The sequence below is a fragment of the Pongo pygmaeus genome, chromosome 23, assembly GCF_028885625.2.
Source record: "Pongo pygmaeus isolate AG05252 chromosome 23, NHGRI_mPonPyg2-v2.0_pri, whole genome shotgun sequence".
NCBI classification, from domain to species: Eukaryota; Metazoa; Chordata; class Mammalia; order Primates; family Hominidae; genus Pongo; species Pongo pygmaeus.
Window position 1 is genome coordinate 35,107,902 of NC_085931.1, and position 23,445 is coordinate 35,131,346.

The 23,445-nt window shown below is 48.2% G+C and overlaps 1 protein-coding gene across 2 annotated transcripts in view; it reads right to left on the bottom strand.

Annotated features, from left to right (window-relative positions):
* The window catches only part of SMARCB1 (SWI/SNF related, matrix associated, actin dependent regulator of chromatin, subfamily b, member 1), a 44,235-nt gene that overhangs the window by 12,820 nt on the left and 7,970 nt on the right, over positions 1 to 23,445 (bottom strand). For both annotated transcript variants that reach the window (XM_054469367.2, XM_054469366.2), the window contains exons 3-6: positions 23,184 to 23,313; positions 19,516 to 19,653; positions 17,143 to 17,270; positions 4,764 to 4,930 (exon numbers count right to left, since the gene is read on the bottom strand). In XM_054469367.2, coding sequence (XP_054325342.1) covers positions 4,764 to 4,930; positions 17,143 to 17,270; positions 19,516 to 19,653; positions 23,184 to 23,313 — 563 coding nt within the window. The remainder of the gene's footprint in view (positions 1 to 4,763; positions 4,931 to 17,142; positions 17,271 to 19,515; positions 19,654 to 23,183; positions 23,314 to 23,445) is intronic.

The following is a 23,445-nucleotide window of genomic DNA, read 5'->3' on the forward strand; positions in this document are numbered from 1 at the left end:
CCATGTTGCCCAGGCTGGTATCGAACTCCTGAGCTCAGGTAATCTGCCCACCTCAGCTCTCCAAAGTCTTAGGATTACAGGCATGAGCCACGGTGCCTGGCCGAGACTCCATTTCCTACAGAAAATTTTAAAATTAGCCAGGCGTGGTGGTACATGCTTGTAGTTCCAACTACTCAGGAGGCCAAGATGGGAGGATAACGTGAGCCCAGGAGGTCAAGGCTACGGTGAGCCATGAAAAAAAAGGAAGGAAGGAAGAAAGAAATACACAGCTCTTCTGAATCCGAGTTATAGATGGGAAACCCTGGGTGTGACCTTCTATTCCTCACGGGCAAGACAGGACACTGTTCCCAGGGTCACGGTGCCCAGGAGGCCTCTGGCCTGAAAAATGCAGTCTGTCCCACATAACACAGGCTTCCCTGAGCCAGCTGTGTCCACCCTGTGACATCTGGTCTGACCCAAAGGGCAGAGCAGGACACCTGGCTGGGGATGGTCTCTCAACCTGCCAGCTGCCACCATCCCGTAGGTGGGAATCACAGGTAAGTCAGAGGGTCACTGGGGAAGCCTCTTCTGGTGGGGCAGGGGACAGCCCCAGGAGGATTACAGTTGCTGGGCAACTTCCTGTATGGCTCCTCCACAGGCCCCGTCAAGACAACAACAATGAAAATGGGCTCAATTTTGAGAAAAACGTAAGGGAAGCTGCCAGTCGGGCTTCATGAGGACCCTGTGTGTGGCCATTCCCAGTCATTTGGAACCACCTGGCTGGGTGGGTTAGCCCACATGGCCTCATCCTCAACATGTTTACAAAACAAAGAGAAGCACAGAGTGGAGCCCTCAGGGCTGCCCTCCAGAGCCAGCAGACCGTATGCAGGACACAGGCCAGGTGCTTGCTGCCGCTCCCATCCCCACCCCACTTCTCTCCTACCATTGTCCCTTCTTTTTCTCCTAGCTGGCCATAATGTGAAACTGAAACAGGTTATGGGAAACAAATTTGTATTCCTCTCAAAAAGGTATTAACAAGTAAAGAGACTGAATCAATAACAAAACCTTCCTGACAAAGAAAAGCCTTAGACCTGATGGCTTCATTGGTGAATTCTACCAAACACTGATTGACTGACTGAGTCAGAGTCTCGCTGTCTGCCAGGCTGGACTGCAGTGGCACCATCTCGGCTCACTGCAACCTCCGCCTCCTGGGCTCAAGCAATTCTCTTGCCTCAGCCTCCTCAGTAGCTGGGATTACAGGCGTGTGCCACCATACCCGGCTAATTTTTGTATTTTTAGTAGAGACCGGGTTTCACCATGTTGGTCAGGTGGTCTCTATCTCCCGACCTCAGGTGATCCGCCCACCTCGGTCTCCCAAAGTGCTGGGATTACAGGCTTGAGCCACTGCACCCAGCCATCTACCAAACATTTAAATAGGAGCTAACACCAATCCTTCTCAAACTATTCTTTAACTCATTGCCCTGATACCTAAGTCAGACAAAAAATACTACAAGAAAGGAAAACTACAGACCAACACCCCTTATGAATGTTGATGCAAAAATCCTCAAAAAAATACTGGCAAACTGGCCAGGCACAGCAGCTCACACCTGTAATCCTCTGGGAGGCCAAGGCAGGCGATTCACCTGTGGTCGGGAGTTCGAGACCAGCCTGGTCAATATGATGAGACCCTGTCTCTACTAAAAATACAAAATTTAGCCAGGCGTGGTGGCATGCGCCTGTAGTCCCAGCTCCTCCTCCAGAGGCTGAAGCAGGAAAATCGCTTGAATCCAGGAAGTGGAAGTTGCAGCGAGCCAAGATCATGCCACTGCACTCCAGCCTGGGTAACAGAGTGAGACTCTGCCTAAAAAAAAGAAAAGAAAAACTAACAAGTGTCAGTGAGGATGTGGAGAAATTGGAACCCTCGTGCATTGCTGGTAGGAATATAAAAGTGTGCAGCCACTGAGAAAGGCAGTATAGTGGTTCCTCAAAAAACTAAACACAGAATTACTGTATGATCCAGGAATTCCATTTCTAGGTATACACCCAAAAGAAATGAAAGCAGGGGCCAGACACAGGGGCTCACGCCTATAATCCCAGCACTTTAAGAGGCCGAGGTGGGCAGATCATTTGAGTTCGGGAGACTGAGGCGGAGTTTGAGACCAGGCTGGCCAACATGGTGAAACCCCGTCTCTATTAAAAATCCAAAAAAATTAGCTGGGCATGGTGGTGGGCGCCAGTAATCCCAGCTACTCAGGAAGCTGAAGCAGGAGATTGCTTGAACCTGGGAGGCAGGAGTGCCATGAGCCAAGATCGTGCCACTGCACTCCAGCCTGAGCAACAGAGTGAGACTCCATCTAAATGAATGAATAAATGAAAACAGGGACACCAACAGATATCTGCACATCCAGGTTCATAGCAGCATTATTCACAATAGCCAAAATGTGGAAGCAACCCAAGTGTCTGTCTATTTAGAGATGAATAAATAAAAATGTGATAGATCCATACAACAGAATATTATTTAGCCTTAATAAGAAAGGAGGCTGGGCGCAGTGGCTCACGCCTGTAATCCCAGCACTTTGGAAGGCTCAGGTGGGCAGATGGCTTGAGCTCAGGAGTTTGAGACCAGCCTAGGCAACATGGCGAAACCCCATCTCTACAAAAAAATACAAAAAATTAGTCGGGTGTGGTGGAGTGTGCCGGTAGTCCTAGCTTCCCAGCTACTCAGGAGGCTGCACTGGGAGGATCACTTGAGCCCAGGAAGCAGAGGTTGCAGTGAGCCATAATTGTGCCACTGCACTCCAGCCTGGGCAACAGAGTAAGACCCTGTCTAAAAATAAATACATTTTAAAAAGGGAAGGAAATTCTGACATGGTGCAACATAAATGAACCTTGAAGACATTCTGCTAAGTGAAATAAGCCAGTCACAAAAGGACAAATACTGCATGATTCCCTTATGGAATGTAAATGAGACACCTCGAGTAGTCAAATTCATAGAGACAGAAAGCAGAATGGTGCTTGCCAGGGGTTGGGAGAGGGGGAAAGGGGAGTTAGTGTTTGATGGACAGTTTCAGTTTTACATGATGATAGAATTCTGGAGATGGATGGTGGTGATAATTACACAGCCATAGATGTGAATATACTGCCACTGAATTTACACTTAAGTGGTTAAAATGGTAAATTTTATGTTAAGAATGTTACCACAATTTTAAAACATTAATCAAGAAAACAAAGTATTGGCCAGGTGCAGTGGCTCATGCCTGTAATCCCAGCACTCTGGGAGGCCGAGGTGGGTGGATCACGAGGTCAGGAGATTGAGACCATCCTGGCTAACACGGTGACACCCAGTCTCTGCTAAAAAAAAAATACAAAACATTAGCCAGGCGTGGTAGCAAGCGCCTGTAGTCCCAGCTACTTGGGAGGCTGAGGTAGGAGAATGGTGTGAACCCAGGTGGCGGAGCTTGCCGTGAGCTGAGATCGCACCACTGCACTCCAGCCTGGGCAATAGAGTGAGACTACGTCTCTCACACACACACACACACACACACACACACACACACACACACACACACAAAGAAAGAAAACAAAGTATTTAGGCCAGGTGCGGGGGCTCATGCCTGTAATCCCAGCACTTTGGGAGGCTGAGGTGGGTGGATCACCTGACGTCAGGAGTTTGAGACCAGACTAACAAATATGGTGAAACCCTGTCTCTACTGCAAATACAAAAATTAGCCTGGCATAGTGGCGGGCATCTGTAATCCTAGCTACTCAGGAGGCTGAGACAGGAGAATTGCTTGAACCCGGGAGGTGGAGGTTGCAGTGAGTCAGATCGTGCCACTGCACTCCAGCCTGGGCGATACAGTGAGACTGTCTTAACTAACTAAATAAGATAAGATATTTAGTTGTTCGCTACTTGGGGGACCACAGAGGAAGTTGCTGGTGATTCCCCCACGTTATTTTCCAAAATATTTGTAAAGTGCCACGGAGAACCACAGTGAGAAGAAGTGGGCCCAGGCTCCATCTGGCGCACGGGGCAGAGGCGTCCCTCAGTCACAGGAGGCATCCCTCCTGAGGCTCCTCCACCCCAAAGACTATTTTCAGGAACCCTTTGTAACATGGCTCTTATTTTTATACATCAATGTTTTCCTAAAATGGAAGCCAAAGGCACAGCATCAGATCTAACCAAACCACTGACCTTTTTAGGGTCATCACATGTGCCAATTTCACCTACTTCTCATATCTTCCTATTTTCAAAGCTCCCCTCACCCTCAAGGCATAGTCTGGCAGTGGCGGCTCAGCACAGCAATGATTATGCTATAGGCTCCGCAGGGTGCAGGCCTGCGCCCAATCGCCAGCCTCACCATTTCTCAACTGGCCAGTTTGCAACTTCCGCAGGTGATCTCAGCTCTCCACGTGCCCACCTCTTCACCTGTAATATGGCCGCTAAGGCAGCATCTTACTGGGTTACTAGGCCACCCTGGAGCACTCAGCCTGGCCCAGCCAATCAGCTGCCTTCACCTCCTCCAGACCTCTGGGCTTTGCTCAGAGCCCGGCAGTGCCTCAGAGGCACCCCCGAATGTGTCCGGAATGTAACACTTTACTATGAGAACTCAGCCTATGCCCTTCCTGGGGTACTGCAGGGAGCAAAGCCAGGTGTTATGACTTTCCAGATGACATGGAACCCAAAGATGGGCTTCTGCTGAGGCCTTGGTGTACCCTCAGTGCTCCATGATGACACCCACCCTGAGGGCCAGGAAGGCTCCAGTGCTGGGTGAGAAGTCACCTACCTTGATGATGACGCGCTGGTCTGACTGGTCCTCCAGGATGCTGTCCGTGGGGTAGGACTCGATTTGCTGTCTGATGGCGGAGGCGATGGCTGGCACAAATGTCAGCGGGTTCAAATCCAGGTCGTCACAGAGGATTTCTGAAAACATCTCAGGCGTCATCAACTTCTCTGAAATCAGGAGAGGGAAGGGATGCCAATAGATTGCACCATGCTTGGGCACGGACCGGCCTCCCTCACCCCTTCTTCTTTGAAGCCAAACATCTCCAGATGCAGGAGAGGACAACTAGGGCACTGAGGGTGGCCTTCCTGGAAACTGGGAGTGGAAGGAGGAAACACATGACTAGCAGGCCCCCAGCCCTCATCCTGCACAGAACTCCTGCCCCATGCCCTGGGGGTGGTCATGGCCATAAACACTCCCCCCATTCCACTCATAGCTGGGTGGGCGCATGAGATTATCCCAACTAATGAGATGATCCGGGCAAGGCCAGCAAAGGCACATCAAAGCTTGCGTGCCATCTCTCTACTCCCCTCTGCTGAACTGGTGGCAGACGTGGTGGCACAGAGGCTGGCCCAATACCAGGCCTCATGTGAGCAAAACACACTGTGCCAAGTCACAGCGATTTCCAGGCCTGTGACTGCAGTAGCAGCAGGAGGGCCTCAACAAGGTCACAAGCGTGGAGGTCCCTACAGATCCCGGATCCTGGAAAAGGAATTGTACCAGATGGGAGCTCATAGGGACCCTCTGTGGCCAGCCAGACCTCAGCGAGGTCCTCTCAGTCAACATTCTCTCCCTGCTCCACCCAGACCTTACTGACAAGACGCCTTGCAGGGATAAGCTGAAAAAGCCAAGAAAAATTCCCTCAGAGCAGACAGTAGGATTCCATCATCAAGAAGCAGGTCAGCCTAACAGACCACAGCCCCACTACTTCCTCCCTGCCCTAAAGACACGCTGGAGACCAGCATCCTAACAGCCCACGGGGCAGCAACAGCAGGAACCTCGGGTGCACAGGGTAAACACCCAGTGAATACACTGCCCAGAGCATTTTAAAATTAAACTTTTTATTTTTAAGGAATTGTAGATTCATGTGCGGATGCAAGAAACAACACAGAGAAATTCCATGCACACTGCGCCCAGTTTCCTCCAAAAAAGTCAAGATACAGGACTGTATCTGTATCCAGTGATTCATCCAGGTTGTTACTTCCTTTTACTGCCAAGTGACATTCTGTGGTATGAAGGGGCCTCACTTTAACTATTCACTCACTGAAGGCTATCTAGATCATTTCCAGTTTCCCGCTATTATAAATAAAGCTGCTATGAACATCCATGTGTAGGCTATTGTGTAAACATGTCTTCATTTCTCCAGGATAAATGCTCAGGTACACTGGTTGCATGTTTAGTTTTTTTTTTTTTTGAGATGGAGTCTGGCTCTGTCGCCCAGGCTGGAGTGCAGTGGCGCGATCTCGGCTCACTGCAAGCTCCGCCTCCTGGGTTCACGCCATTCTCCTGCCTCAGCCTCCCGAGTAGCTGGGCCTACAGGCGCCCACCACCACGCCCAGCTAATTTTTTGTATTTTTAGAAGAGACAGGGTTTCACCATGTTAACCAGGATGGTCTCGATCTCCTCACCTCGTGATCTGCCTGCCTCGGCCTCCCAAAGTGCTGGGATTACAGGTGTGAGCCACCGTGCCTGGCCACATGTTTAGTTTTTAACAGAAATTGCCCAGCTGTTTTCTAGGGCAGTTTTCCTGCCACTTTACATTCCCATCAGCAGCTTGCGAGTGACCCAGTTCCTCCACATCCTTGCCAGCATCTGATGCTGTCACCACTTTTTAAAGATGTGGAATAACAGTGTAATTTTAATCTGCATTTCCCTAAGGCTAACAATGTGGAAAAGCTTTTCAATGTTTATTTGCCACCTGTATAACTTCTTTAGTGAAGTTTCTCTTCGTGTCTTTTGCCTTTTCTTTTCTTGAGACAGAGTTTTGCTCTTGTTGCCCAGGCTGGAGCACAATGGTGTGATCTTGGATCACAGCAACCTCGGCCTCCTGGGTTCAAGCAATTCTCCTGACTCAGCCTCCCAAATAGCTGGAATTACAGGCATGCGCCACCACGCCCGGCTAATTTTGTATTTTTAGTAGAGACGAGGTTTCTCCATGTTGGTCAAGCTGGTCTTAAACTCCTGACCTCAGGTGATCCACCCGCCTCAGCCTCCCAAAGTGCTGGGATTACAGGTGTGAGCCAGTGTGCCCGGCCTTTTTTGTTGCTGTTGCTTTTTTGGGACAGAGTTTCACTCTTGTTGCCCAGGATGGAGTGCAACAGCGCGATCTCGGCTCACAGCAACCTCCACCTTCCAGGTTCAAGCGATTCTCCTGCCTCAGCTGCCCGAGTAGCTGGAGTTACAGGCATGCGCCACCACGCCCAGCTAATTGTGTATTTTTAGTAGAAACGGGGGTTTCTCCATCTTGGTCAGGCTGGTCTCGAACTCGTGATCTCAGGTGATCCGCCCATCTCAGCCTCCCAAAGTGCTAGGATTACACATGTAAGCCGCTGTGCCAGCCTACTTGCCTATGATTGTCTAATTGCTCCAGCGCAATTTTGTGGAATGAGCTGTCTTTCCTCCATTGAATCACATTTGCATCTTTGTAAAAATCAGGAGGGCACGTTTGTGTGGGTCTGTTTGTGGATTCTCAATTCTGTTCCATCACGGTATGTCAGTCCACCAATACCACACAGCCTTGATTATCGTAGCTATATAGTAAGCCTTGAGATTGGGTAGAATGATTACCCCCACTTTACTGTTCTTCAAAATTGCTGGCCGGGTGTGGTGCTCACGCCTGTAATCCCAGCACTTTGGGAGGCTGAGACAGGTGGACTGCCTGAGCTCAGGAGTTTGAGACCAACCTGGCCAACATGGTAAAACTCTGTCTCTACTAAAAATACAAAAATTAGCTGGGCATGGTGGCGGGCACCTGTAATCCCACCTACTCAGGAGGCTGAGGCAGGAGAAACGCTTGAAACCGGAAGGTGGAGGTTACAGTGAGCAGAGATCATGCCACTGCACTCCAGCCTGGGCAAAAGAGCAAAACTCCATCTCAAAAATAATAATAATAATAATAAATAAATTGCTTTAGCTATTTTAGTTTCTTTGCCTTTCCATATAAATCTTAGAACAATCTTATCTACAAAAAAAATCTTGCTGGGATTTTCACAGAAACCGCATTAAATCTGTATATCAATTTGGGGAAAACTAACATCATCTGGAGTCTTTTAATCCATGAATATGATATGTCTACTTATTTAGGTCTTCTTTAATTACTTTTGTCAGTGTTTTATAGTTTTTGGTATATAAGTCCTGTACATGTTTTGTTAGATTTATACCTAAGTATTCCGTTTTTTATTGAGTGATGATAAATGGTAATGTATTTTTAATTTGTGTCTAGGTACTCATTAATGGTATATAGAAATAAAATGGATTTCTGTATGTTTACCTTGTATCCCTTGTAACTTGTGACCTTGGGGAACTCAGTTATTAGTTCTCCAAGTTTTCTGTAGATCTCTTGGGATTTTCTACATGGACAATCATGTCATCTGCAAATAGGATTTTATTTCTTCCTTTCCAATCTACATGCCTTTTATTTCCTTTTCTTGGCTTACTGGATTAGCTAGAACTTCCAACACTATGTTGAATAATAATAGTGACAGCAGACATATTTGGCTTGTTCTTGGTCTCTGGCAGAAAGCATGCAACCTTTCACTATTAAATGTTAGCAACAGGAGGCCAGGCTCTGTGGCTCATGCCTATAATCCCAGTACTTTGGGAGGCCGAGGCAGGTGGATCACATGATCAGGAGATCGAGACATTCCTGGCTAACACTGAGAAGCCCCGTCTCTAGTAAAAATACAAAAAGTTAGCTGGGCGTGGTGGCAGGGCACCTGCAGTCCCAGCTACCAGGGAGGCTGAGGCAGGAGAATGGCGTGAATCCAGGAGGCAGAGCTTGCAGTGAGCTGAGATCATGCCACTGCACTCCAGCCTAGGTGACAGAGCAATACTCTGTCTAAAAAAAAAAAAAAAAAAAAACAAGCAACAGGACTTTTTGTAATAAATAGATGCTCTTTATTAAATGGAGGAAGTTTCCTGCTATTATTTTTCTGAGCATTTTTATCATCAGGTGTTGAGTTCTACAAAATGCTTTTTCTGTATCAACTGATCTGATCCTGTGATTTTTCTTCATTAGTGTGTTAATACGGTGGATTACATTGATTGAGCTTCAAATATTGACCCAGCCTTCCATCCCTGCAATAAATCCCACTTGGTCACAGTATATAGTTATTTCTATATATTGCTGAATTCTATTTCCCAATATTTTGCTAAGGATTTTGCATCTTTAGTCATAAAGGATATTGGTCTGTATTTTTCTTTTTTTGGTACTGTCTTTAGGTTTGGTATCTAGGTAATACGAGCTTTATAAAATTGATTAGGAAGTACGTTTTCCTCTTCCATTTTCTGGAAGAGATTGTGTAGAATTGGTGTTAATTCATTCGTCAACATTTGATAGAATTCTCCAGTGAAATCATATGGGCCCAGAGATTTTTTTGGGGGGGAGAATTGTTTTCCTTTTTAAAAATAATGTTTTATATTAAAATTTAATTAGAGATTGGATCCTGCTATGTAGCCCAGGCTGGTCTTGAACTCCTGGCCTGAAGTAATCCTCCCACCTCAGCCTCCCAAAGAGCTGGGATTACAGGTAAGAGCCACCGTGCCTGGCCATTTTTTTGGGGTTTTTCAATTACAAATTCTGTTTCCTTAATAGTTACAGGGCAATTCAAATTATCTATTTGATATTGGATGAGTTGTGGTACTTTGTGTTTTGCAAGAAATTAATCCATTTTGTGTAAGCTGTCAAACTTATAGATATAGAATTGTTTGCAGTATTCCTTTTGATATCTGCAGGGTCTGTGGTGACATCCCATTTCATTCCTGATATTGATAATTTATGTTCTTTTTGTCAGCCTTGCTAGAGATTGCCAGTTTTATTAATTTTTCAAAGAACCAGCTAGGTTTCATTAATTTTCTCTATTGTTCGATTTGTTTTCAATGTCATTGATTTCTGCTCTTCAAATGTCCTTCCTTCTGCTTCCTTTGGTTTTGTTTCTCTTGGTTCTTGAGATTAGAGCTTAGATTATCGACTTGAGGAAAGCTTTTCCTGTTTTCTAATGTACGCACTGGTGCTACAGATAATCTGCATTGCACTGTTTAGCTTTATCCACAAATTCTGATATGCTGCATTTTCATTTAGGTCTGTGTATGTTTTTAAATTTCCCTACAGACTTCTTCTTTGAACCACAGATTATTTAGAAGTCTGTTATTTAGCTTACAAGTATTTGAGTCAATTGTGGTTGGAGAACACACTCTGTATGGTTTCAATTCTTTTAAATTTGTTGAAACTTGTTTTATGATCCATTATACGGATTATATGGTATATGTTGCACAGGCACTTGAAAAGAATGTGCATGCGGCTGTGCTGGAGTGTTCTATAAATGCTAATCAGATTCTGTTGGTCGATAGTGTTTTTGATCTTACATCATTTTTTTGCTGATTTTCCATCCAGTTCCATCGGTTGTTGAGAGAGGAATGCTGAGGTCTCCAATGACTGTGAATTTGTTTATTTCTCCTTTCAGTTCTATCTGATACTGTTTCACATATTTTCCAGCTCTGTCGTTTGCTGCATACATATTTAGCATTGCTATGTCTTCTTGGTAAACCTATCTTTTTATCATTATTTAATGTCCTTCTCTGTCTGTGGTCATTTTCTTTGAAGTCTGCATTACAGATACTAACATTGTCACTCCTGCTTTCCTTTGATTAACGTTTTATCTTTATCCATCTTTTTTTTTTTTTTTTTTTTTTTTTTTTTTTTTTTTTTCTGAGACACAGTCTCGCTCTGTCGCCCAGGCTGGAGTGCAATGGTGTCATCTCAGCTCGACACAACCTCAACCTCCCGGGTTCAAGCAATTCTCCCTGCCTCAGCTTCCTGTTCCCGAGTAGCTGGGATTACAGGCGCCCGCCACCACACCCAGCTAATTTTTGTATTTTTAGTAGAGACAGGGTTTTGCCATGTTAACCAGACTGGTCTTGAACTCCTGACCTCAGGTGATCCGCCTGCCTCGGCCTCCCAAAATGCTGGGATTACAGGCATAAGCCACCGTGCCCAGCCTTAAATCTTTCTACATACATTTAGAACCATATCAGATACTGTTACAATTTTTACTTCAACTGTCAAACAATTTGTTAAACCCAAGAGGAGAGGAAAGTCTATTTTATTTATCTACATTTTTGCTTATCATGCCTTCTTTTCTTCCTTCCTGATGTCCCAACGTTTCTTCTTTAATCATTTCCTTTCTTTTTTTTGAGACAGTCTTGCTCTGTTGCCCAGGCTGGATTGCAGTGGCATGATCTTGGCTCACTGCAGCCTCCACCTCCCAGGTTCAAGTGACTCTTCTGCCTCAGCCTCCCAAGTAGCTGGGACTACAGGCGTTCGCCACCATGCCTGGCTAATTGTTTTTGTATTTTTAGTAGAGACGGGGTTTCACCATATTGGTCAGGCTGGTCTCAAACTCCCGACCTTGTGATCCACCTGCCTCGGCCTCTCAAAGTGCTGGGATTACAGGTGGGAGCCACCACGCCGGCAATCATTTCCTTTCTTTTAGCCACTCTTTTAGGGAAGGTCTGCAGGGGATAGTTTTCTTTTTTTTTGAGTTGGAGTCTCGCTCTGTCACCCAGGCTGGAGTGCAATGGCGTGATCTCTGCTCACTGCAACCTCTGCCTCCCAGGTTCAAGTGATTCTCCTGCCTCAGCCTCCCAAGTAGCTGGGATTATAGGCATGTGCCACCACGCCCGGCTAATTGTTTTTGTATTTTTAGCAGAGATGGGGTTTCACCATGTTGGTCAGGCTGGTCTCCAATTCCTGACCTCGTGATCCGCCCGCCTCGGCCTCCCAAAGTGCTGGGATTACAGGCATGAGCCACCCCGCCCAGCACTTAGTTTTCTTTCATCTAAGAATGTCCAATATCGTTCATTCCTGAACAATATTGTCACTGGGTACAGGATTCTAGATTAACAGTTCTTTTCTTTCAGTGCTTGAAAAGTATCATGCCACTTCCTCTAGCCTCCAGTTTCTCATGAGAAATCTACCATCATTCGGCCGGGCGCGGTGGCTCACGCCTGTAATCCCAGCACTTTGGGAGGCCGAGGTGGGCAGATCACGAGGTCAGGAGATCGAGACCATCCTGGCTAACACGGTGAAACCCCGTCTCTACTAAAAAATACAAAAAATTGGCTGGGCGCAGTGGCTCACGCCTGTAATCCCAACACTTTGGGAGGCCGAGGTGGACGGATCACGAGGTCAGGAGATCGAGACCATCCTGGCTAACACGGCGAAACCCCGTCTCTACTAAAAAATACAAAAAATTAGCCGGGCATGGCGGCGGGTGCCTGTAGTCCCAGCTGCTCGGGAGGCTGAGGCAAAATGGCATGAACCTGGGAAGCGGAGCTTGCAGTGAGCCGAAATCGCGCCACTGCACTCCAGAGTGGGCGACAGAGAGAGACCCCGTCTCAAAAAAAAAAAAAAAAAAATACAAAAACTTAGCCAGGTGTGGTGGTGGGCGCCCGTAGTCCTAGCTACTCGGGAGGCTGAGGCAGGAGAATGGCATGAACCTGGGAGGCGGAGCTTGCAGTGAGCCAAGATCGCACCACTGCACTCCAGCCTGAGCGACAGAGACTCCGTCTCAAGAAAAAAAAAAAAAAATACAAAAAATTAGCCGGGTGTGGTGGTGGGTGCCTGTAGTCCCAGCTACTCGGGAGACTGAGGGAGGAGAATGGCGTGAACCCAGGAGGCGGAGCTTGCAGTGAGCGGAGATCATGCCACTGCACTCCAGCCTGGGTGACAGAGCAAGACTCCATCTCAAAAAAAAAAAAAGAAAAAAAAAGAAATCTACCATCATTCTTATTGTCTTTTCCCTACAGGTAAGTTGTCCTTTTTCTCTGATTGCTCTCAAGATTTTTTTCTTTGTGTTGAGTTTCCAGAAGTTTAATTATTATGTGTCTTTGCATGGATTGCTTTTGGTTAATCATGTTGGGCTTCACTTGGCTTCCTGAATCTATCATTTGATTTTCTTTTTTAACTTTAAAAAAAATGTTTTTGAGACAGGGTCTCACTCTGTTGCCCAGGCTGGAGTGCAGTGGCTCAATCACGGCTCACTGAAGCCTCAACCTCCCGCGCTCAAGCTATCCTCCCACCTCAGCCTCCCAAGTAGCTGAGATCACAGGCACATGCTACCACATCTGGTGAATTTTTGTAGAAATGCGGTTTTACCATGTCACCCAGGCTGGTCTTGAACTCCCGGGGTAAAGTGATCTGCCCGCCTCAGCCTCAGGCGTGAGCAACTGTGCTCAGCCTCATTTAATTTTTTAGAGTCCAAAACAAGCATGTGGATATAAATCTCTAAAAACTTGCCTTCTGTAGCCAAATGTAGACACTCAGGGCCCTAATCACTCCTTTGCCTGTGTGCCAAGACAGATTCCAAACCTCTTCCTGAGGGGATTCCCTTGTTCCCCTTCTGGGTGACGATGGCATCTATGTCCACATGTGTTCTGGTTAGGCAACTCATCTTTTCTGGAGGATTTTAATACTTCCCTCCCTCAGCAGGCTGTTAAGGCAGGTAACACCATACATCAACAGTGATTCAGAGAAGGACTACTTCAAGTCCTTTTCAGAGAAAATAACCTCAAACTCATCACAACACCTACCAGAAACCTGAGAAAAATCCTGATTCCTTTATTTTTATTTTTATTTAAAAAAATTTTTTTTTGAGATAGAGTCTCACTCTGTCGCCCAGGTTGAAGTGCAATGCCACAATCTCAGCTAACTGCAACCTCTGCCTCCCAGGTTCAAGCAATTCTTGTGCCTCAGCCTCCCAGGTTGCTGGGACCACAGGTGTGTCACCACACCCGACTAATTTTTATATTTTTAGTAGAGATGGGGTTTCGCCATAATGGCCCCAGGAGGCTGGTCTCAAACTCCTGGCCTCAAATGATCCTCCCACCTCACCCTCCCAAAGTGCTGGGATTACAGGCGTGAGCCACCACGCCTGGCCAATCCTGATTCTGAAGGTGGCCTGAACATACACTTCATTCATGCTACTCAAGTAATGCTACTTCACATATTTAATCCCTCTGTGATAAAGACTCTCATGCCCACCTTTAAGATGATTTGAAATTTCAAAGCAAATCAATAACAATTTTGGCATGGCCTTCTAGCCACCAATTAAGAATCACAGCTCTTACAAATGCCAAATACCACCCAGAGCTGAGGAAGAGTTCGCAGAACAACACTATTTTGGTTCTCCACTGGTTAAGACTTTGTTCTAAATTACTTTCAGTGGGCATCATATTTTACATGAGGACACCTAGGAGGAACAGCCCAGTGAAACTCACTGTGGAGTTCATGGACGATCCTGGTCTTCCTTACTATACTGTGCCCTCTTCCTGAGGGCTATAGGAAATCTCAGATTCCAGGACCACGTGTGATTCTACTTCTTCAGAGCCACAGGCTGCTGCTAACCTTGACCACACTGAGTATGCAAATGATCTTCACGTCTCATTCTGCCTGGTTCTAAAAAGGCCCAGAGCCACACCCAACTCCCAGCAATGTTCATCAAATAAAACCTGAGTACGAGCTCCCTCTTCAACTTGAACATTTCCTCTTTATCCAGTTTTTCCTAACTACTCTGTTTTCATTTGCTTTAGTCATTTGGGCCCAGTGTACTTATGGTAAGCTTCCTTGCATCCTTTCTAGAACAGGGCGGGGGTATAAACAAACCAGAACTTTCTATGTGTTGCCCAAAGAAAGGTAACGAGACAGAGCATGGACTGATCCAATTTGAACAACTAAGTTCCTATGCTGGGCTAGATTCTATGTTAAGGGAAACAGCAGCCGGACACGGTGGCTCATACCTGTAATCCCAGCACTTTGGGAGGCCAAGGAGGGCGGATCACCTGAGGTCAGGAGTTTGAGACCAGCTTGACCAATATGGTGAAATCCCATCTCTACTAAAAATACAAAATTAGCCAGGCATGGTGGCGCATGCCTGTAATCCCAGCTACTCGGGAGGCTGAGGCAGGAGAATCACCTGAACCTGGGAGGCGGAAGTTGTGGTGAGCTCAGATCACGCCATTGCACACCAGCCTGGGCAACAAGAGTGAAACTCCATCTCAAAAAAAAGAAGAAAAACGGCAATGAAAAACAAGGCCCCTGACCTTAAAGGGTTGAAATGGAGAGGGAGAGAAAAGAATTAACAAATAACTATGATGTGGGCCAGCAGAGATAAGCGCGGAGCTTGGCAGCGATAACAGGCGTTGTGCAGCACTGGTGGCCTGGTCCCCATGGGCTGTCCTGTCCCTGTTCTGGGGCATGACCAGTAAACTGTACCTGTCCCCATCTACACTCAATACAACCTCCTGGAGTCTCTTGCCAGTGTCCTCCCTCACCCATGTCTCCTCCCACTGGCGTCCTCCCTCACCAGCTGACCTGTGGGACCTAGGAGACAAGCACCCAGTACATGGCTCTCAGGCCTTCTTCTCAGGGCTGAGCAGAGGCCTTTGGACTCAGGCTTGGCACTGGTGTGAGCAAGTGGTAGGCCTAGCACTCAGGCCTACCATGCTGAGTGCCTGGGGATGACCAAAGGAAGCAGCCTAATCCTTCCAGAAAGCTCAAGGCAGCCACATATCAACAACCACTCATACTCTCCTCCCTTAGGAAATCCCTTCTGAGAGAAAAATGCTGCAACTATGTTATCTGCTGTGGAGCCGTCTACAGCAGGGGGAGTTTTAGCAAACAAAGGCGCCTTGACCCAGGAGAAAATGCTGCACTGTTTGAAGATTAAAGAAATCAGAAAGAGGCTGGGTGCAGTGGCTCACGCCTGTAATCCCAGCAGTGTGGGAGGCCATGGCAGGCGGATCACCTGAGGTCAGTTCAAGACCAGCCTGGCTAACATGGTGAAACCCTATCTCTACTAAAAATATAAAAATTAGCCAGGCATGGTGGCACGCACCTGTAGTTCCAGCTACTCAGGAGGCTGAGGCACGAGAATCGCTTGAACTTAGGAGGCGGAGGTTGCAGCGAGCTGAGATCGCGCCACCGCACTCCAGCCTGGGCGACAGAGTGAGACTCCATCTCCCCTCGCAAAAAAAAGAGAAACCAGAAAGATACTTGTGATAAGTGAAGAAAAATAAAACGATACTTGCTCTATAGTGACAACTATGTTAAATATGCTTGCATGTGGAATTGACAGAAAAGGTAAAACTGAAAACATTATTCAGGTGGTGAGATTCTGATGATTTTAAACATTTACTCCTTTAAAAATGATAACACTGGGCACAGTGGCGCAAACCTGTATTCCTAGCTATTTGGGAGGCTGTGGCAGGAGGATTGCTTGAGCCCAGGCAGTTCAAGATTACAGTTAGCTATGAGAGTATCACTGTACTCCAGCCTGGGCAAGAGTGAGACTCTGTCTCTTAAAAAAAAAAAAAAAAATAGGTAAAATAAAATAAAGATGATATTCACTGCATTTTGTCTGAATATAAATAGTATGTTCATTATAAAAATTCAGCAGGATACAGACACTAAGTAAAAAAAACTGGTATGCAACAAGATCTAAAAAAACAGTAATAATAAAATAAAATAAAAATACATTCTAACAGACTTAAAAATAGAGAAAACAATAAATGCATGCACGATCCGCCCTCCCAGATGGGATAAGCAGTCTAGACACTCGGGATGCATATCCTTCTAACCTTTCTGTCTACATTTGCACAAAGACCGAGTTCTGTTCAGGCTTTGGAAGCCCAGGAAGAGCCAGAAGAGATGGCATCTGACCCAGGACTTACAGAGTGAGGATGTCTAAAGAGATGACCAGTTAGGGGAGGAGAGAGGCACGGGGCACACATGCAGCCTCACACAGCAGAAGCAGGGTGGCGGACAGGACCCAAGGCAGGTGTGTGCAGGACTCGGGGGCTGAACTAGGTCTGACTGGCATTGTCATCATCATCCATGCTATGCAGATCAGCCACCTCCCATGCCAGGCCCCTTGGGCCACCCAACCTCAGTATGGTGAAAGGAGTCCGAAGTTCACAGGCCCAACCCACAGTGAGGAGCAACAGAACCAGGACTGAACCCAGAGCCCACACCCTCCACAACTATGCCCCAATGTCCTACGTGTCAGGTCCAGAATCTGCCAGACAGGCAGCTGGCAGGAAAGGGGACTGTTCCCACATAACACACAGGGGTTGGGGCCAGGCCCAGCCAAGCCCGACTGCCTTGTACCATTCATGTTCCAGGTGAAGGCGTCTCGCAGCTTCTGCCCATCGATCTCCATGTCCAGCCGGATGGGGACCAGCACCTCGGGCTGAGATGCGTTCTCATGGATCACAGCTGGGTCATGGTCATCAAAGCTGAAAGTGAAATGGAAGCAACAGTCAGCGAGGGGGCCGGAGCCCTAGGTATGCAAATTTTCAGCCTCTCTCTCTGCACAGCAGGCCTCTGCAGACCCGTCTGGGGAAGATGGCCACTTGTCAGCTAACAGTTGAGGCAGCAGACGAGGCCAGCAGGGGTCCCAGGGCCATGGTCTAATGGGGACAGTTGGGGCCATAAATAACAAGCACCAGTCTGTCTGCAATAGAATCGACCTGGGCAGTGTTGGAACAACACTCAGATGTCCTGTGAAGGGATATTTAAGCCTGAAATTTGGCAGGACTTTCACGGAAGGCTGTGGGAAAGGAGAAGGGCATTTCCAGAAGAGGAAATATTCCAGCAAGGCCAAGGCAGGTGAATGGAGAAACTGCTGAGGATGCACAAACAGACCACAGAGCACAGATTCCGTGGGAAGCAGTGGTCAGGGATGCTGCAAAGCTAGCGGGTGTAGAAGCACCCACAGTTCTCCCTTCAGGCTATGCAAACTGGCCACTGCCCTGAGGGAGTCCCAGGAGGATTCCAAGCAATGGAGTTGAGTACTCTGGGAAGATAAAGAGGGAAGAGTCTGGCAGGCAGGTTGGTGAGATGGAGCTGGAGGACAGAGGACACCTAAGGGCATCTGGGAGCATGGAGAGGGCTGAGAAAGGCCCCCAGTGACCTTGGGAGGCAGATGGAAGACAGAGAAAAATGAGCTGAGTGCCAGGCATGAATGCGTTGGGAAACAGACAGGGAAAGGGGCAGGGATGCTGCAGAAAAGGGGTGGCCACTCTAAGGGAAAAGGGGACAGTCAACTAGGGATGGGGAGAAGAGATAGAGGGAAGGAAGATAGAAGGAAAAGGAGGAGGGGGTAGGATGGGAGGGAGGGGAGCAGGGGGTAGGATGGGAGGGAGGTAAGGAGGAATGATAGAAGGAAGGAAGGAGGAAAGGAAAGAGGGGAGGAGGGGGAACGGGGCTAAACCTCAGCAGAGGCAACTGCAGGGCAGGAGCTCTGGGAGGTCTGACAGCAATGAGGACATTCTCAGGCCTGAGGCAGGGTGAGTGGGGCAGAGTGCAGCGGCGGCAGCACCAGGCCAGGTTGGGCCTGGCACTCCAGTGAGAACTCCTGCTTCTGCTCCAAGGGTGATGGGGAGTCTGGAGGATTCTGCGTGGAGAGGTGACATGATCTGCCTGGAGCAGAGGCCACACCAGCTGCAGAGATGAGAAGGCAGCAGGAAGGGGAGGCAGGGGCTGCTAGAGATCCCAGGGAGAGCGGTGGGGGGCTGTCTGAGGCAGTCCCAGGTGAGAACCTGGAGAGACTGGACTTGCTGTGTGAGGAAAAGGCAGGCCTTGGGAAAGAAACCTACAGCCTGAGCAAGGAGAGGGCTGGATCTCCACGTGCCGAGATGGAGAAGTCTTCAGGCTGCATGAGGCTGAGGGGGTGAGGGCAGCTGAGGAAGTCTGGGCCACAGAGGTAAAAAACAGACCCCGAAGACATCTACAACTTAATCCCCAAAACCTGTGACTGTCACCTCATATGGCCAAAAAAGGAGACTTTGAAGATGCGATTAAGTGAAAGATCCTAAAAGATTAACCAGAAGGGCCCTAAATTACATCACCAAGTGCCCCTTTAAGACAGAGACAGGGCAGTTTCATGCAGAGAAGGCCACGTGACTACAGAGGCTGAGACTGGAATGAGGCAGCCCCCAAAGCTGGAAGAAGCAAGGACCAAATCGCCCCGATGGCCTCCGGAGGGAGCATGGCCCTGTCCACACGTGAGTCTGGTCTAGTGAAACTAAATCCAGGCTCCCGGGCCCCAGAACTGTGAGGGAAGAAATGTGCTCTGCTCGCAGCCACCAGTTTGTGGTGGTTTATTCCAGCAGCCTCTGGGAAGTGGTGGCGCAGTAGGAGTCACGTGGATGGCATCTGAACCATCACACTGGCTGTGGCCCACTCCTGTGAAACTGAGGGCAGAGAAAGGGCCCAAGGACCACGCCCCGAGTAATTCCACTTGAGGGGCCAGCGAGGTGAGGAGGACATGGCAAGGTGACAGCAGACAGAGCCAAGGAGGCTACGGACAATGTCCTGGAAGTCAGGGAAACACAGCGGTTCAAAGGGGAGGAGGTACTGTGGCGCTGTGGGGAGCCCAAGGTCAAAACAGAGTGTTTTTCTGGGGAGGAAGGAACTGAAACGTGCTGGAGAACTAAGGCGGAATCAGCACGGAGGGTGAGCGCGGCGATGCATCCGCACCAAAGGGGGAAGGTTCTCTTCTTGTCCCGGCCCATGCGGTTCCTGTTGATGGTCGTGGAGCACGGCACGGCATCCAGGTGGTGGGAGCTGTTGGGCAGGGTGGGTACCCACTGGCTGTTCCTCTTGGCCTTCTGTTCCCTGGGGAGATACAAGAAAGACCCCCTAGTCAGTTTAGGAGCCTGATCCTGCCCACCAGGAATCAACTAATGCTCTGGGGATGCCCACTATACCTCTGTCAGGCTCGAGGCTCCCTTGGGAGTTGTCTGTGCACCTGATTTTGCAGGAGCCTGCTCCCCAGGCTGTCATCAGATGCTAGAGGCACCTGAGCAAGGACAAGGGTATGGAGGGGCACCAGACACAGCACGGCCATGGTGTACTGCACTATGAGCCAGGCATGGCTCCACAGAAGCACTTTCTGGATGTGGGGAAGTGGTACAAGGGAGAGACTTCCCAGAGGAGTGGACAATAGAGCAGAGCCTTAGACACTGAGTCAGGGTTCACTGCGGGGAGGGGCATGGGCAGCAGCAAGGAGGAGAGACTGAGGGGCAGTCCAGGGAGGAGGCCCCCAGGGAGGCGACCGATCACAGGTCTCACATGCTCCGTGAGATGACTTTACTCAGCAGGTGGCTGGTAGGAGTCCCCAGGGTTTTGAAGGAAGAGACGTGATCAGGCTGTCATTTTAGACATACTGGCCATCCTGAGATGGACTAGGCAAGGCCTCTGGCCTCTGAGCTTCCAGAGCAGTAGAAGTTGAGAAGACGGGTTGATAAATACCTTCCAGAGGTGACATCCAAGGTAATTTAAATAACCCATGTCCCATGAAGAGTTTGATCTTTTCTCCCAAATTCCAGGTTGCTTTTACCAAAAGCACCAGGTGCAGTGGCTCATGCCTGTAGCTCTAGCACTTTGGAAGGTCAAGATGGGCAGACCACCTGAGGTCAAGAGTTCGAAACCAAGCCAGGTGCGGTGGCTCACGTCTGTAATCCCAGCACTTTGGGAGGCCAAGGCGGATGGATCACCTGAGGTCAGGAGATCAAGACCAGCCTGGCCAACATGGTGAAACCCTGTCTCTACTAAAACTACGAAAAATTAGCTAGGTGTGGTGCCTGGTGCCTATAATCCCAGCTACTTGGGAGGCTGAGGAAGGAGAATGACTTGAACCCGGGAGGCGGAGGTGGCAGTGAGCTGAGATCCCGCCACTTCACTCTAGCCTGGGTGACAGAGCGAAACTCCATCTCAAAAAAAAAAAAAAAAAAAAAAAAAAGGCCAGGCGCAGTGGCTTACACCTGTAATCCCAGCACTTTGGGAGGCCAAGGCGGGAGGATTACCTGAGGTCAGGAGCTCGAGACCAGCCTGGGCAAAATGGTGAAACCCCGTCTCTAATAAAAATACAAAAAAATTAGCCAGGCATAGTGGTGCATTCCTGTAATCCCAGCTACTCCAGAGGCTGAGGCAAGGGAATCGCTTGAATCCAAGAGGCGGAGGTTGCAGTGAGCCGAGATCATGCCACCGCACTCCAGCCTGGGCAACAAGAGTGAAAACTTTGTCTCAAAAAAAAAAAAAAAGCACCTCCAGCACACATGAGCGCAGCTCTATCACACCTTCCCCAATTCCTTACATTGCCAGTTTTTTGTTTTATGCTTGGAATTTTTATTTTTATTTTTTATTTATTTATTTTTTATTTAATTTTATTTTATTCTTTTGAGACAGAGTTTCACTCTCGTTGCCCAGGCTGGAGAGCAATGGCGCAATCTCGACTCACGGCAACTTCCGCCTCCCGGGTTCAAGTGATTCTCCTGCCTCAGCCTTCCCGAGTAGCTGGGATTACAAGCATGCACCAGCATGCCCGGCTAACTTTCTATGTTTAGTAGAGATGAGGCTTCACCATGTTGGTCAGGCTGATCTCGCACTCCTGACCTCAGGTCATCCGCCTGCCTCGGCCTCCCAAAGTGCTGGGATTACAGGCGTGAGCCACCGTGCCCGGCCTGTTTTTTATTTTTTTTTAAAGACAAAGAGTGTCGTTCTGTTACCCAGGCTAGAGGACAGTGGTGTGATCACCACACTCAGCTAATTTTTTTAACTTTCAGTAAAGATAACGTCTCACTATGTTGCTCAGGCTGGTCTCCTGGGCAACACAGTCAAATCCTGGGCTCAAGCGATCCTCCTGCCTTGACTTCCCAAAGTGCTGAGATTACAGGCATAAGCCACCACGCCCAGTCTTATGCTTGGAATTTTTGAAATTACACATGAGGGCAAATTCTTTCCATGTTTGTTTACTCCCTTGTACTTCAAGGTATGGACCATCTTTTACCTATTTGTTGGGGTATCCAAGTTTGTTGTATAAATCTGGATGTATAGATTCTAGATACAACATCGTAACTTCCCAATTACTCGGTTTTTAAATTGTTACCATAAATACTCTTCTAAAGGTTCTAAGTTTTGTTTTGTTTTTGTTTTTTTTGAGATGGAGTTTCACTTTTGTTGCCCAGTCTGGAGTGCAATGGTGCGATCTCAGCTTACTGCAATCTCCACCTCCCGGGTTCAAGCAATTCTCCTGCCTCAGGTTCCCGAGTAGCTGGGATTACAGGCATGCGCCACCACACCTGGCTAATTTTGTATTTTTAGTAGAGATGGGGTTTCTCCATGTGGGTGAGGCTGGTCTCTAACTCCCGACCTCAGGTGATCCGCCCACCTCGGCCTCCCAAACTGCTGGGGTTACAGGTGTGAGCCACCGCACCCAGCCAGGTTCTAAGTTTTTATACATTCAAATCTATTGTTGTTTCTTTTGTAAGTTTATGTGAGCCACTGATTTTTCTGACAAATTGGTCCCACTTATTTGTTTTTTTTAAGAAATGACGTCTTGCTGTGTTGCCCCAGGCTGGTCTTAAACTCCTGGCCTCAAGCAATGCCTCGGCCTCCCAAAGTGCTGGGATTACAAACACAATCACTGTGCCCTGTGAGTCCCACTTTCCAAGCATTTGTAACTGTTCTCCAGAATCCAGGACTTGGCTTACTTTTCTTAGAAATTCCAATGATACAGAAGAAACTTAGAAACCTGGCTAAGAAAATGTATAAAAACAGAGGGAACTGTTAAAAAGTGTTTCAATACAAAAATTAGGACCGGGCGCGGTGGCTCACGCCTGTAATCCCAGCACTCTGGGAGGCCAAGGCGGGCGGATCACCTGAGGTCGGGGTTCGAGACCAGCCTGACCAACATGGAGAGACTCGTCTCTACCAAAAATACAAAATTAGCTGGGCATGGTGGCGCATGCCTGTAATTCCAGCTACTTGGGAGGCTGAGGCAGGAGAATCACTTGAACCCAGGAGGCAGACGTTGCAGTGAGCTGAGATCACGCCATTGCACTCCATCCTGGGCAACGAGAGTGAAACTGTCTCAAAGAAAAAAAAAATTAGCCAGGTGTGGTGGCAGGCACCTGTAATCCCAGCTACTCGAGAGGTTGAGGCAGGAGAATCACTTGAACCTGGGAGGCAGAGGTTGCAGTGAGCCGAGATCGCGCCACTGCACTCCAGCCTGGGCGACAAGAACAAGATTCCATCTCAAAAAAAAAAAAAAAGTGTTTCAATTTAACTTCAACCCAACCAGTTCTTGAGTCTGAGAAAAGACCCCACAGGTGTCCCCAGAGATGCCCTGGCCAGGAACACATTACCTGAGGTAGGTGGGGGGCTCTGTGCTGATGGATACAGCCTTGTACTTCTCATCGTTGCCATCCAGAATCTCTTCCACTTCCGAGGCTTTTAACAGGGTCACACTGGTGGCTAGAGTCGTGTATCCGTGATCTGTAACAGACAGACATCACTGGGTCACTCTGCTGGTGGCGGTGGCACACAGCAGCCAGCCAAGTGGATGCAGCACATCAAGGTCCTCGCATGCGGGAGGTGGGAAAAGCCAGGTGTCAAACTTACTACTGC